Below are 15,504 nucleotides of genomic sequence, written 5' to 3'. Positions count from 1 at the left end.
ATTTCATCAGTAAAATATTACGTCTGTATGATTCTCGATCACACTGAGAACTGAACGACACCTGCGTGTCCCTCTGCGGTGCTGGAGAAGGAGAGCGTGATACAGACACATTCCTAAAAAAATAAATACAACTGTTAGCATACATTATCCAAAGATGGGCGATTAATGGGTATGGACGCACAATGCATGTAGCCTATATATCTGTTAATGGGCCATAGAACGGAGAAATATCTATTTATGGGCCATAGATCGCGTCACTGCGAGCTGTTGATGGCCATATAGACCGCATGCATTTAGAGCATTTCAAACATTTACACCTGTATTCACAATCATCTGTGGCAATATTTTAGCAAGATAAGTGTCATAGGCTAACCAAAACCGAACATTTATATATAAAAATATAATGTCTAGTATTTAGACAGTAGGCCTATCACATTTTACCGGAGGCTGAAATATATTTGCACGAAATCATATTTACACCTAAGCAGATATTCGCGAATAAGCTACTTTACGCAAAAGTCAGTATTTTTAGCATGATAATCAGTGTCATAAGCTAATCAAAACAGAGTGAAATATCATTCAAATATGTTTAGAGTAATATCACATTGAAACGGTTTACACGACCATATAGCCGAATGTTAGGGATATTGTAAGGCAATCTTTCCTGAAAGATGTCAAAAGCTAATCAAAACTAAGCAAAATATAGTCTGAAAATTCATATGAGTTCTATATAATCAGAACAATAATTATATAACACTAAACAACTTACTCGTATCTTCGATGGGATCAATTCACTCTTGAAAATGCAGCCGTTCTTCGTCTGAGATGCAACCGTCTTTCTCTGAGGAAAGAGAATCATCTGGAGGACGACTTTACCGGAGAAGCGTGCCATCCTCCAAACGCGATGAACTATCCGTGAATCTGACGAGAAACTGTGTTTTCATGGCATTGATCGGGGGCGTGCGCAAGGCATATAGATCACCTAAACTATTACCATGTGAATAGCGCCGGGGGGCGTGGTGGCCTCAGCTCATTAAAAAAATAAATTTTCACAAAAAAAAAAAGAAACTTAACTGGATCGAATGATGTAAAACACTTAAATGTAAGATCAAAACCAACAGAGTATTTTGAATCTCTTTTGCACTGATAAGAAAAAAAGCGAGCAGATCACGCCGGCATGATTGCCGACCCCAGAGGGTTAAGCTGAGCATCTTTTTATTTATTTTATTTTGAAAATGTTTTAGGATATTAACATTGTATATATATTTTTTGTCTTCTTACTGGAGACTGTAGGTTGTTTGTTGGAGGGAGGGTTTTATCGGGGTATTAACAGTGTGGAACGATTATTTCATAAAATCATTGTTACTGTACGTTGACTTGATGTTTCTAGCGGAAAAAACAATAAAGAAACTTTGAAATAAAACACGCAGCGTATTCGTTCAGCTGCATTTCCTTTCCCTGCTCTCCCTCCGTCTCTCTGTCACTCATGCATCTCTCTCTCTCTCACGCACACACACCGCATCTGTCTCCATGAAAACGATGTTTGCGGAATAAAAATAGAAACTTAACAACTTAACGGAAACTTAACGGAATAGGCAATTACTAGGGGTGCCCCTAGCAATTTCTTTTTTTACTAATACAATTTTAATACTTTTAGTTCAAAATATTACCAAATAAAGCAAAAAAAAAAACACAAAACCCAGACTCACCCCGGTCCACTGCATCAATCTTCCCTCGCCCAGCGAGTGCTTGAAATGTGTCAGAAAGAAAACCCACGTTCAGTGTTTTTTATTTCATTATTTTTTAAGAACGTTCAGTTTATGGTTGGGAATTTGTTATGTTTCGTCGTCGCCTCGATCGCCACATCCAATGTAGAAACAGGCCTGGCAGTTAATGGCAGTTATTTTTACCTTAAACTTTATGCAAACAGCTGTTCTGAGTTCTCTAGAGCCCCCGACAGTATGATTTTTTAACAATCATGTCAGTTCTTTAAACGTGTGTAATATCACGTTTTTATTAATGTTTATCCTCGGTTTTGCAGATTTGGGGGGATATATGGCATTTTATGTAAAATTCACACTAAAGAAGATCTACATTTCTCAGTTTCATTTCATGGCGAAAACGTGATACGTTTCATAGTTTAGTGAAATATTGCTGACATCTACTGGAAAACAAACACTTTTGCTAGTGCTCAATGAATAGTTTGTGCATGAATGGCTAGATGTAAAGCTCTTGCTATTTGTGTTTAGACTGTAATGTGGCTTAGGGACTATTTTGTATGGTTTAACCATCATCAGTCTTTTTGTTAATTTTCATAAATCATAAACACAATTATGGGTGGAATGGGCTGTGATGCAAGGGGCACCAGGTAAAATGTGTATAAGATTTTTGGTACAGCGTGTGTATTTTGTAGAGGTAAATAAATTTGAATGGGGTGTGAATTTTGTATAGGATGTTAAATGTGTGGATTTTGTGAAGGTGTGAATAATTTTTATTTAATATAATAAAGTTATGTGTAACTAATTATTAACGAAGGAATTATTTTGACATTGAACAGTGTGCTTACAAGTTACTGCCTTAAACTGTAGATTTTGTTACCTTGCTCATAATCAGTGATCATAATTTTATGATATTATTACCATAGGCCATGGGATGGGAAGGTGTTCAGGGCACGTCCCACCGGGAGGAGACCCCGAGGAAGACCTAGGACACGCTGGAGAGACTATGTCTCCCGGCTGGCCTGGGAACGCCTCGGTGTCCCCCCGGAAAAACTGGAGGAAGTGTCTAGGGAGAGGGAAGTCTGGGTGTCTCTGCTTAGACTGCTGCCCCCGCGACCCGGCCCCGGATAAGCGGAAGAAGATGGATGGATGGAGGCCATGGGATAATAATATGTCCAGAATTTATAAAATACCCTAATCTCAATTTATTGGTGGACAAATAGGGCTGCTCAATTATGGAAAAAAATCATAATCACGATTGTTTTGGTCAGTATTGAAATCCTGATTATGTACACGATTATTTCACACGACTTTGGGAACGTGTTGTATTTATTAAAAAGAGGCCTTTCAACAATTCTTAAAAAAAAAAAAAAAAAATCAAAATTTGAACATTTATTGTACTTTTTGAACTATTAAAATAAATAATAGGCTTATAACAGATAATACTTCAATACGTATTTGAATAATTCCCGCAGGTCTACCACTTATAATGCGTGAAATTCCCGCAGTATAAGTAGCCTAAATGAATCCACACAGATTATAAAATCAAATCAATAATTTTAAAACTTTCTCCAAAACGCAATTTCACAAACCGCATGAGTGTTCAGCGGTGCCGCGTCTTCTCTCTCTCTGTCTCTCAAAATGGGTTGGACAAGGCAAGCGTCGAAACTACACTCACGTTTAGGAGTCGGGACATGAAGGAATTGTCACTTGCACAATCGGGCCAGCATTGCATCGTAACTAAAGTTGATAATTTTCACTTCTTTTTAAGTCTTATCAATTTAAACATTCAAGCTGAGAGAGTTTATGGCTTCGGGAGGGGCAGATGTGCGTGTGCGAGTGTCATTCATAACACAATAAATAAGAACATAAATAATAGTTTTTACTCGATTGTACTATTTTGGTGATCGTTGGGAGCCAAAATCGAAATTCAATTAATTGCACAGCCCTATGGACGAATAGATGATAAAGTGTTAAATATTAATTCTAGAGATGCACCAATTGATCGGCTGGTGACCGTAATTGGCCGATTTTCACGTCTGACATATTTCAGTCTGACATATGCCGATTTTATGCCGGTCAAATGCACTCGGATTAACCTTTTGAGCGGTACGGTCCCATATATGTGATTTTGATCCATATATGTGATCCCCTGAGAGTACAGTGCCAGTTATGGGATATAAAATGTTCAGTGACGTCTCATAACTGCCAGATTCAAACTGTGCTTTCGCGCGTTGGCTGGCGCTGAGCCAGAGTCGGACGCGTTCAGCGCTGTCATATGTCACAACTATGCAGTGTTTTCAACCGCATAATGTTTATTTTAGGTTTCAGACATTTATAAACACATAAGCACGAGTAAAACAATACATTTGGAGTTTGTAAAATACACACTGATGTCTGTGGAAGCAGCAATAACAATCTATTCAGATATAATTTGCCGGCGCGTGTTATTCCTATTAGACAAACATAGTGGAAGTAACTATAACGTTTACTATATTCTTCTCACAGTTCACCGGCCTCTTACTTGCACATATTTCGGGAGAAACTGATGAATTCACGTGCTGTAAATCCGACTGACAGGACAACATATGGCGGCGCCCATCTCACGTTATAGATCAAGATTATTCATAACCAAACACACTCACTTTATTTGAGAACCGGAATATCAGATAGTTGATGACATGGTAAGCAAGTTTGTGAATATTTTGAATAAAAAAGGAAAAACTAAATAAAAGCGACACATCTGTCATACAGTGTTATTGTGGCTGCGGTGTATCGTGTGATGCATCGCCATGGAAACATTAAAGGGAACTTTCTAAAATAACGGTCGCCTTGAAAAAAAAAAACTCACTCTGAGGGGTCGGTTAGAATATTTTAAACTTACGTGTGAAAGGGGCAAAGAAAAGATAGAAAATACATGTGTGTGCTGTAAATTGGTTAGAAAAAATGAAATCGGAATCGGCTAAAATCGGTATCGGCAGGACAAACTCAATGATCGGAAATCGGCCTAGAAAATTGTAATCGGTGCATCTCTAATTAATTCTGAATGATTTGCATATTAATTTGGTTCTTGTTCACAGTAATTCAATCACCCTTTGAGTTATATTGATCCTAGTTCCCTTACACCGCAGAGAAATGTTACGGATGGGTTTATTTCATCCGCACACACTGAAAAAAAGCAGTTCTGCACATTCACATTCTTCCCATCGAACAGAACTTGTCTGTGTTTTGGTGCGTGCACAAGAATAAAACTAATGTTATGCCAGTTAATGTAATTGCATCCTGCAGCGTTAATGAAAGATCATGTCAGATATAAGGGAAAAACATTCTCTTCAACAGCTTCAAGTTTAACGCAATTTCATGTTTTATACAGTTTCACGTTTATTTTCACGCACCACTTATTGCGCCTATATTGAGACGTTTCTCTGCAATTCGCAGTCTTTAATTCGCAGTCTTTAAATCCATATAATTTGTCCTGTCATTGATGGAAAAATTAGTTTGCTTATAGCAGGACTTGTAAAGGAAGAACACAAAGTAACCCAAGTTTGTATGATGAATATATGTGTGGTGGCACAACTGGTAAACCGAGTGAGCTTGTGTCGCAGCGACCCGTGTTTGATTCCAGTCAGTAGTGGTTCCTACATTCAATATACATATATCTGTTCTCATTTTCTCACTGATGATATGAGAGTTAAAATGTCAGTAAAAGGCAAATTCTTAAGCTGTGCCATTATTTATAAAGATTACTTTATTGTGTTTGGAGCGCACTATAATGATGCCATTAGCACACTTTAAGTGTACTTGAAATGCCATTGCAATGTGTTTTAAAAGCCCTTATTTTATAATCGCTTAAAAAGCACAATTAATTATATAAACAATTGAGAAAATGTAATTAATAAATGTGAAACACAAACCTCAGCACATTGAGTTGACAGTTTGGACTCCTCAGTCCAGCACAGAGCAGCTTCACTCCTGAATCCTGCAGGTCATTTTTACTCAGGTCCAGCTCTCTCAGGGGGGAGTTTGATGACTGTATAACTGAAGACACAATTTCACAGTCCTGATCTGTGAGATTACAGTCTGCCAAACTGAAAAAAAGGATATTTGATTAAAAGGCATGCAGGTGTCAAGCCCAACTTCATCTATCATTATGGGGGTATTATGTTCATATTTCAATTCAGTTGATATTATGTTCATATTTTCACACTCACAGAGCTTTTCTGCAGTTCCTCAGAGCAGGTAACAGTCTCCTTCGACCCTCTTGTGATGATATGATCTTGTACTTTTTAGGGTCAAACTCATCCATCACCTCTTCTGACATCAAGATCATGTTTGCCAAAGTTGAACATTGTGCAAGAGAAAGACGTTTGTCGTTTGTTCCAGATTTTAAAAATGCCTGCATTTCTTCAACAATAGAATTATTCTTCATTTCAATCAAGCAGTGTGACAGATTCATCCATCTTTCAGGGCTGACATTGTTTTTTTGACCTGATTTGAGGTTTTGGGTTATTTTCTTGATGCCCTCTGGGTTGTTCTCTGTGTGAATCAGCACATCCTGTAAGAGTCTCTGATTGGACTCCAGTGAGATGCCATGAAGGAATCGAAGCAAAAGATCCAGGTGTCCATTTTTACTCTTCAAGGCTTTATTCATTGCTCCCTTCAGAAACACATCCAGAGAAACAATCTCACACTGAGTTCTGGACTTTCCTGTGAGGAACATTTTCAGAACTTCACTGTTCTTGTGTAAATAACAGAAAAACACATACAGTGCTGCAAAAAACTCCTGAAAGCTCAGATGTACAAAGCTGTAAACCTTTCTGTGATAAATCACAGATTCCTCCCTAAAGATCTCAGTGCAAATCCCAGAATACACTGAGGCGTCAGTGACGTCTATGCCGCTCTCAATCAGGTCCTCCTCATAGAACATCACATTGCCCTTCATCAGCTGATTGAAAGCCAGTTCCGCAAGTTTCACAATCACTTCTCTGTTGGACTGCAGGACTTTCTCTAGATCGCTCTCTTCATACTTCTTGTTTCTCATACTAGTTTGAATGAGGAGGAAGCGTATGTACATTTCAGTCAGAGTTTGAGGGATTTCTGCACTGAGGTCTTGTTTCAGGATGTTTTGAAGCACAGTGGAGGAGATCCAGCAGAAGACAGGTATGTGACACATGATGTGGAGGCTTCTTGCTTTTCTGATGTGTGAGATGATTCTGCTGGCTTGATCATCATCACTGATTCTCTTCCTGAAATATTCCTCCTTCTGAGGCTCATTGAATCCCTGAATTTGTGTCACACGGTTGATGTATTTGGAGGGGATCTGATTGGCTGCTGCTGGTCTGGTGGTGATCCAGATGAGAGCAGAGGGAAGCAGATCTCCTTTCATGAGGTTTGACATTAACACACCCACTGATGAAGTCTCAGTCACATCAGAAACTTTCTCACTGTCTGAAAACATCAGTTTAATTCTGCTTTCATCCAGACCATCAAATATTAACACAACTGTACACTCATCATAAATCTTTGAGTCCAGATCTAGAAGTTCAGGATGAAAGTCCAGAAGAAGTCTGTGAAGACTGTACTGGTGCTCTTTAATCAAGTTCAGCTCTCTAAATGGAAGCACAAATATGAAATCTACATCCTGATTGGCTTTTCCCTCGGCCCAGTCCAGAATGAACTTCTGCACAGAGACGGTTTTTCCGATTCCAGCGATGCCTTTAGTAAGAACAGTCTTTATTTTGCCCTTCTTCTCTCTTCTCTTCTCCTCATATCCAAGTTCTGCTGAAGGATCAAAGATGTCATTGCAGTTGATTGGAGTGTCTTGGAGGGTCTTGTAACTTTTCTCCATCTGTAGCACCTCATGTTCCTCATTCACTCCTTCACTCTCTCCCTCTATGATGTACAGCTGTGTGTAAATCCTGTTCAGGAGGGTCTGATTCTCTTGTAGTTTGATTCCCTCAAATAAGCTCTCATACTTGTTCTTCATGCTGGTTTTGTGCTGGTCTTTGACTCTCTGCAGATCATCATGCACTGGCTGCTGAGAATCGAGCTGCAGGGCTGCTTCTGTGTCATGATGACTGATGTGTTTCTGAAAGGAGGAGGATGTGCTGGTCTGACAGGACACATCTCTGATCTGGTCAGCTCTCACACCACTGAAAACACATTTGTGCAAATAAAGAAAATAATTAAATGTGTAGTGTTTGCTCTTCTATCTATTGTGTCCAAATTTAATTTAATCTATAAATTATTGTGTCTTTCTAAATTTCCATCTATTGTGGCCATCCTAATATCACACATGGAGTTTCTCAAGGTTTTGTTCTAGCAATGATATTTTCAACCCATCAGTGTTTCCCATTCATTAACTAGATTGTGGCGGCCCACCATAGTCTAATCCAGTGTTTCCCAACCCTGCTCCTGAAGGATTTTTTTTTAAAGTTATTCTATATATGCTTTCATTGTCTTGTTTGAGCAGTCATACATTTGTGTCATCAACATAAGATTGGCAAGTTTAGAGACAATCAGTCGATTCATAGTGTGACACTGTCACACATGACATGTTTTAACCACTCTATATATTATATTGATTTTATGTATATTAGAGTTTTAATAGGTTTACATGTTGTCTTAGTAATTTTATTCCTCTTATCTTTTGTATTTAATAAATGATTATTGGTCTGCCTGTCATGTGAGCAATCACATGACAGGAAAAAGGAAAAAGACAGTATAAAGCAGGCAGCATGTCAAACAATTGAGGTCGTTGCTCACCATACGACCACCAGCAAACTGGACTGTGGAGTGATCTTTGTGGACTTTCCTTTCCAGCACTTTGGATTATCACTTCAGTGGACTTCTTGTATATACACCGGTGGACATTACTCACATTCACTTTGGGACAAGCAATACAGCAGGATTCTTTGGACTGTTTTATGGTATGGTGCAACGGACTCCACGCTTTTAAAGGAGAACTCCGGTCAATTTTAACATTGAGCTCAATTTTTAGTAAATTTGGAGTGCTGTCAATACAGAGAACAACGACAAAAGTCGGTGTTGCCTACACCGTGTTATCCTATTTTTAAAATTTGCACCCTATTGACTTGAATGGGGTCTAATTTTAAACCTGCTTTTATTTCTCTTATCATCCTTGATGTGTCATACAAGTGCCCAGCCATGTTGAGTGATTCCTTCAGAGTGAACACGAGTGAATCTGACTGCAGTAGTCGATTGTCGAGTTCACGCGTATAGGTTTAGTTACCTATGATCACGCGCGTGAACTCGACAATCGACTACTTTGGACTTTGACCGAAAACAGGAACTAAATGCAGGTATGTGCGCTGGCTGATATAACATCATTTTTATTAATATCTTTCACATCTACTGTAGTCAGATTCACTCGTGTTCACTCTGAAGGAATCACTCAACATGGCTGGGCACTTGTATGACACATCAAGGATGATAAGAGAAATAAAAGCAGGTTTAAAATTAGACCCCTTCAAGTCAACAGGGTGCAAATTTTAAAAAGAGGATAACACGGTGTAGGCAACACCGATTTTTGTCGTTGTACTTTGTATTGACAGCACTCCAAATTTACTAAAAATTGAGCTCAATGTTAAAATTGACCGGAGTTCTCCTTTAACAGACTTAGTTTTCTTGTGTTTATTGTGTTGTTCCTTGTGAATATTGTTTAATACACTTTTATTCCGGTTATATCTGTTGTTGTCTCATCTTTTAAAACGCTTAAACTTTCAGAGTTAAATCTGACCACAATTTTAGTTAATGTAATTCAACCGAGAAGGCTGAACGTTACAATAGGAAGTTATTATTGGCTGATTTATGGCAGATCGATCAGAGTATCCTTACAAAACACTTACATTTATATATTTAAAATACTGGAATGAGCAAAGATTTTGTGTCTCCTCCAGCAATTTGTCATGACAACCAGATTGGGAACCACTTATTTATTCCTAACCAGAATTATCTTGTTTCAGTTTTTATCAAAATGAATTAGGGCTGCACGATATTGGGAAAATATGCGATATTGTTGTTGAATATTGCGATAACGATATTTCTTGCGATCTCCCGAGAGAAATGTTATTTTTATTAGCTATTTTTTTTAAAAAAACGTGTATATAGCCATATGTAATGATGATCATACTAAAATAATTGTGTGTCCAGCAACTGTTTGGTTACACATTCTTCAAAATCTCTTAGGAATAACAAGAAATAAATGAATACAGGCTTGAAACAACATTAGAGTAAATAATTACAGAATTTTCATTTTCTGGTGAACTATCCCTTTAAGGACAAGCGGCAGCATGTTTACTATTAGGCTACTGTCGCTTTAAGACCAGCATGCGACACATTTAATATACATGCATATAACACAAGCACTAGATTTTCTCTCAAATCTTTGCTTTCACTTTAGACATAACCAACTCTGTATATGTAAACCGTGTGTGTTTTTGACAGTATTAGCGCAATGACTATAAAGATAACATAGTCCAGTATTCAGGCGCTGTAGACTGTAGAGATTAGTTTTATGTCCCCTCGACGTGGACACATCTTCTCTCTTGAAGCCAAAATATTGCCATATTTCAGACGTACAGTTCTTTTAAGGCAAAAGTTCTTCGCTGTTGTCATTTTCCTTGCTTGTCTCTACTCCCACGATCAGTTTTTATTTTCCCCTCTCTGCTCTGAGCCTCTAGGTTTCCCTTTTGGGCCCGGTTTAGCCAATGGCATAATAGCACCTACTGGGGAGGCGGGTATAAAGATAGTAAGGCCACATGTGATTGGTCAAATTTGGATAAACAGCCTATGCATGCACACATGATTGGCACATAAAATAAATTTCATTTATCGCACCACTCTCGCTCTCTGCGATACAGATATCGCATATACTATTATCGCGATGGCGATAATTTTTCTATATATTGTGCAGCCCTAAAATTAATCATCTCAGTGCATCATTAATTTAAAGGATAATTGTCAATATAACACTGATGCAACACATGTAACAAAAATCATTCCTGTGTAAATGGATATCTAACAGAGAAATGTCAGAGAGAAGCATAAGAAAGCACCATTTAACAATTCCATTCTTTGCATCTTTACTTCCACTTGTAACTTGTTATATTTGTTTAAGAACTTTAGCCATAATAAATGTAAAATGTTCATGCATTCTGTGTTCATGTGTCTCTCACCCTACATAATGATACTCACACAGGGTCAAAGGTCACTGCTCCATCACTGAATTTTGTGGCCTTCATGGTCAAACAGTTGGATACGGGAGAAGATGCTCTCTTTCTTTTCCTGTTGTTGATAATGAGAAATAAACAGAAATATTTCAAATCATTTCTATGCAGATTATTTGCCTGCTCCATTAAATTAACCCAGTCAATACTTCTGTAATTTATAGAGTAGTATTTGTATAGCTTTGGAGAGAAAACATGTAGGGTACAACAGGGCAGGTAAAAGCAGCATTTGATTTTATTATCCTTTAAAGTTTAAAGTAACCTTTAAGCACAAAACCTTTCCTAAACATCCACGTTTCACATGGAAATTTGGCGTTATCACGGCCAGCACCGCAAAGTTGATTCTGTACTAAATGAATAGAATATTTAATGCTTTTAAAATGTTATTGATTTAATTGGCTGTTGAGAATCGCTAAAATAATTAAATATATTTTGAGATAAAGGTCTTAACGATTTGTGCTTTTGTTCAAAGTAATTTAAGCAACAGTTTTTCTGAATATTATGTGAAGTTTGGTAATTGGCCGTACTGTTGAGGCTACAGGCATAATAATTAACAAAACAATTAATAGCTGGCTGACTTTTCCATTTGTTCCCCCATATTTATAAGGAAACCATCATATTAATAATTTAATTTAATAAATGATACAAAATATTTTTTTATGGTATCTCAAGTGGTGAAGTGCAGTACTGGAGTCCCTCAAGGAAAGGTTTTAGCTCCTTTTTTTGTTTACTTTTTTTCTAACCCTAACTGATGGTTGTTTAAGAAATGAAAAGCTACACACTCCATGTCAGAAGACACATCATGGCCATATTCCTGGATGACAATGTCAAGATTTATCAGGCTCAGATTGTGAAAGAATGGTTTGGGAGGAGCATGAAGAATCATTTTCACACATGAACTGATGCTCCTGAGTCCAGATCTAAAATAAAAAAATGATGGAGCGTGTAGCTTTTCATTTCTTAAATAAATGTTGTGATGATATTTTCATCAAGAGGTGCATACATTTTTGGTAATTATAATAATTGATAAACTGTAAACTTATTAACAGTGAATCAGTTGATTCATTGTTATAAGTAGATTAATCAGTTGACTTTTAATGTTGATGCTTTAGACAGTTTATTTATGTCAACTTTTTTAAATTAGTCAAACTCACAGACCACTGGTGAAGTGAAGCAAAGAAGAGGAGCATAAAAAAAACAATATAGAAGAATCACAACTAATATTTGTGTCAGTCATTGATGTTCATTTAATATTTTGAGGAGCTACATTACAATATCTTAACTGGACGGACCACTAGTGGAATTTTTTTTATTTGATTTACATTTAGTGCAAGTTCAGTGTAGGACCTTTTCTTCACAAAAAACTATCTTAAATTAAGCTACTATATTTGTGTTTTTTTTACTTTTAATTGTTGCTTTCTTTCACTTCAGAAATAAAATCATATGTGTCTTCTATTAAAAGAGGCCAGTGGTCAAAAGCGTTCATGAGTTTTTAAATCACCAAATGGAGTTTGAATGTCACCTAGCGGCCATATTGACTACTGCGCCTAAAACTCCCAGAGCATTTTGATAGTTTGGGACGAATTTGAAAGTCAACTTGGTTGGATTAACCGCTTTTTCAGTTTTAGGGTGCCCAGGCACAGGCTTTATATTAATAGAATAAATAATTAAATAAAATGTAGTACATTAAGTGCAGCAACCATTTACGTTTAGATATGTGATTTTCCAGTCTATGCTTAAGAATAGGATTCCAAGACTATCATGTAGCACGGTTGGCCAACGTCAGTCCTGCAGAGTTTTGCTCCAACCCTGATAAAAAGTCACCAGTCTGTAGCTTTATAGTAACCTTAAGACCTTGATTAGCTTGTTCATGTGTGTTTGATTATGTTGGAGCAAAACGCTGCAGGACTGTGGCTCTCCAGGACCGACGTTGGCTACCCCTGTATATGTTCAATTTGGATACATATTTTATTTAGCCTTTTTACCCTTTATTTTTAATAACTATTTGTGCAACCATACGCACACATGTGTTTGTGTGTGCGCATGTTAATTAATTAATTAGTTAATTAATTAATTAATTAATTAAATTAATTACATTTATATAGCGCTTTATCTGAGACCTCAAAGTGCTTTACATAGAAGGGGGGGGGGAATCTCCTCAACCACCACCAATGTGCAGCATCCACTTGGATGATGCGACGGCAGCCATATTGCGCCAGAACGCCCACCACACACCAGCTTACTGGTGGAGAGGAGACAGTGATGAAGCCAATTAGTATATATAGGAGGATGATTAGGAGGCCATGATGGACAGAGGCCAAGGGGCACATTTGGCCAGGATGCCGGGGTTACACCCCTACTCTTTTTCGAAGGACATCCTGGGATTTTTAATGACCACAGAGAGTCAGGACCTCGGTTTAACGTCTCATCCGAAGGACGGTGCTCTTTGACAGTATAGTGTCCCCGTCACTACACTGGGGCATTAGGACCCACACAGACCACAGGGTGAGCGCCCCCTGCTGGCCTCACTAACACCTCTACCATTGCTAGTGTTGTAGTTCTGGGGGCGATGAAAAAAATAATATCTCGTCCAGGGCGCGAACAGAGTCCATACTGTCCCTGAACTTTATGATACTCACACAGGGTCAAAGGTCACAGCAGGTCCATCACTGAATTTAGGGGGATTCATTATGGAGTTGTTACTCTTCATGGACACACAGCTGGATACTGAAGATTGTCCATCGCTGAGTTTAGGGGGATTATGCATGGAGTTGTTACTCTTCATGGACACACAGCTGGATACTGGAGATGCTGCTCTCTGAGTGTGAACAGACGCCTCATCCTCTCTCTCCTCACACACACTCATTTTACAGGTTCGGTTATCCTCTCTCTCTTCACACACACTCATTTTACAGGTTCGGTTCTCCTCATCTCTTCACACACACTCATTTTACATACAGTTTGCTCCTTCTCTTCCTCCTTGATGAGAAACTTGATTTCAGACCTGTAGCCTATGTGGACACAGCAAACATGTACTAAACAACTCAATTTCGACACATTTGAATTAAATGGCATTTAAATTATTCACTTTAACGCAGCATTAACAGTTTTTCTCCAGTTAGGAGAAAAGGGTTTTTATTAAAATATTTATATTATTTTTTTAAATAAAAAACTTTATTTTCTCCAGTGTTTACAGCAACATGTCCGACATGTAGGCCAACCCGATCACACCAAATGCGTCTCTATAGCACGCAGTGTGTTTATAGTGCAATGTATACGCTAAAATTAGTTGTTTCTGCGTATCATATAAAAAACTCATTTTCGCATAAATTGCACGATAAACACAATGCGTGCTACAGAGACGCATTTTTATGAGATCAGGCACACTATCAAACACAGCAGCCTCATTTAAACTGGATCCATCTTCACTTTGATGACACTGCTGATGAACTCTTGCAGGTGTTTCACAATCCGTTTTTTCGTCTCGCATTAAAAATATGATGTTATTAATGTCTTGTTGATTATCCTGCGACTATACACTTCCTTTCATCAGTCGTAAGCGTCACTGAACAGCCTACTATTTTCAACCAATAAATGAGTGTTAGCGCTTCCGTGATTATCAGGAAAGCAACGATCAACTCGTGTTTGATCAAACTGTGGCCGTGTTTGAGTTCGACAAACATGTTTAGAGGTAATGAACCGTTTTAATACAGCTTTGAAACGTTTTAACGAACTTACCGTGAGATGTGAAGACATTTCTGTTTTTGAATCTTCTGAAATGGCGTCTATATAATGGCACACCTGATTACTGTGCTTTCGGTTTCGTCATGATTCTGGTCAGGTGAGTCCTGCTAAAAACAAGCTCCGCCCCAAACTCAACTGAACATGATGACGTGCGATACTGCAGAATGCAGGGACTGAGTGACACTTAAAAAATTACATTAAGGAAATATTTTTTCAATTTATCAATAGTAAAAATGTAAGTGAATATATATATTTTTTTTAAAGCTGACAGATTCATGTTATTATTACAATACTCAATCAGGAGTTTATGGTCCTGACGTGACTGAGGAAATCTCTCTCTTTCTGTTTAATGTGTGCTCTGCTGTTTTTCCATTTTGTTTATTGTTGCAATGTCTTATTGTGATTTTATTTTATTTTATAAATGTCAGTGTGGTTTCAGCCTAAAAAATCCTCTTATAGTCCAAATTTCGCAAACTCTGGAATCTAGTCATAATCACATAGCCTATATCTTTGATCATTATCATCATCGTCAGCTGGAGATTTTGTTTTGTTAATTTATTTTCTGAGACTTATTGTTAAAATATTCAGATTCTGATTTCTTATCAGGTTAATGATACTCAATTACTTTCTTTTTTTTCTTGATGATATTAGTTTATAGATTTGTCAAATGTACCAGCCGAATGTTTTCTAGAAACATGTTCAGAGCATAAATGATCTGGATCACACAGCTGGATCACACAAGGCCTGAATCTCAGGGCCCGAATTCTTAAAGATTATACGAATCCTCTCAGAAA

The 15,504-nt window shown here is 37.7% G+C and overlaps 1 protein-coding gene across 4 annotated transcripts in view; it reads right to left on the bottom strand.

The window, feature by feature from the left end:
* Positions 1 to 14,795, bottom strand: part of LOC307003532 (NACHT, LRR and PYD domains-containing protein 3-like) — a 64,795-nt gene extending 50,000 nt beyond the window's left edge. For 2 of the 4 annotated variants that reach the window (XM_079622098.1, XM_079622101.1), the window contains exons 1-5: positions 14,705 to 14,795; positions 13,606 to 13,977; positions 10,935 to 11,024; positions 5,930 to 7,870; positions 5,633 to 5,806 (exon numbers count right to left, since the gene is read on the bottom strand). In XM_079622098.1, the coding sequence (XP_079478224.1) occupies positions 5,633 to 5,806; positions 5,930 to 7,870; positions 10,935 to 11,024; positions 13,606 to 13,874 (2,474 nt within the window). In that variant the 5' untranslated portion in view covers positions 13,875 to 13,977; positions 14,705 to 14,795. The remainder of the gene's footprint in view (positions 1 to 5,632; positions 5,807 to 5,929; positions 7,871 to 10,934; positions 11,025 to 13,605; positions 13,978 to 14,704) is intronic. The other 2 variants (XM_079622099.1, XM_079622100.1) reach the window with 2 other exon arrangements.
* Between the last annotated feature and the right edge of the window lie 709 nt (positions 14,796 to 15,504).

This window comes from Phoxinus phoxinus (assembly GCF_949152265.1).
Source record: "Phoxinus phoxinus genome assembly, chromosome: 1".
In the NCBI taxonomy this organism is placed as follows: Eukaryota; Metazoa; Chordata; class Actinopteri; order Cypriniformes; family Leuciscidae; genus Phoxinus; species Phoxinus phoxinus.
Note: the sequence above shows the minus strand (reverse complement) of the source record. Positions and strands in the feature narration are given on the sequence as shown.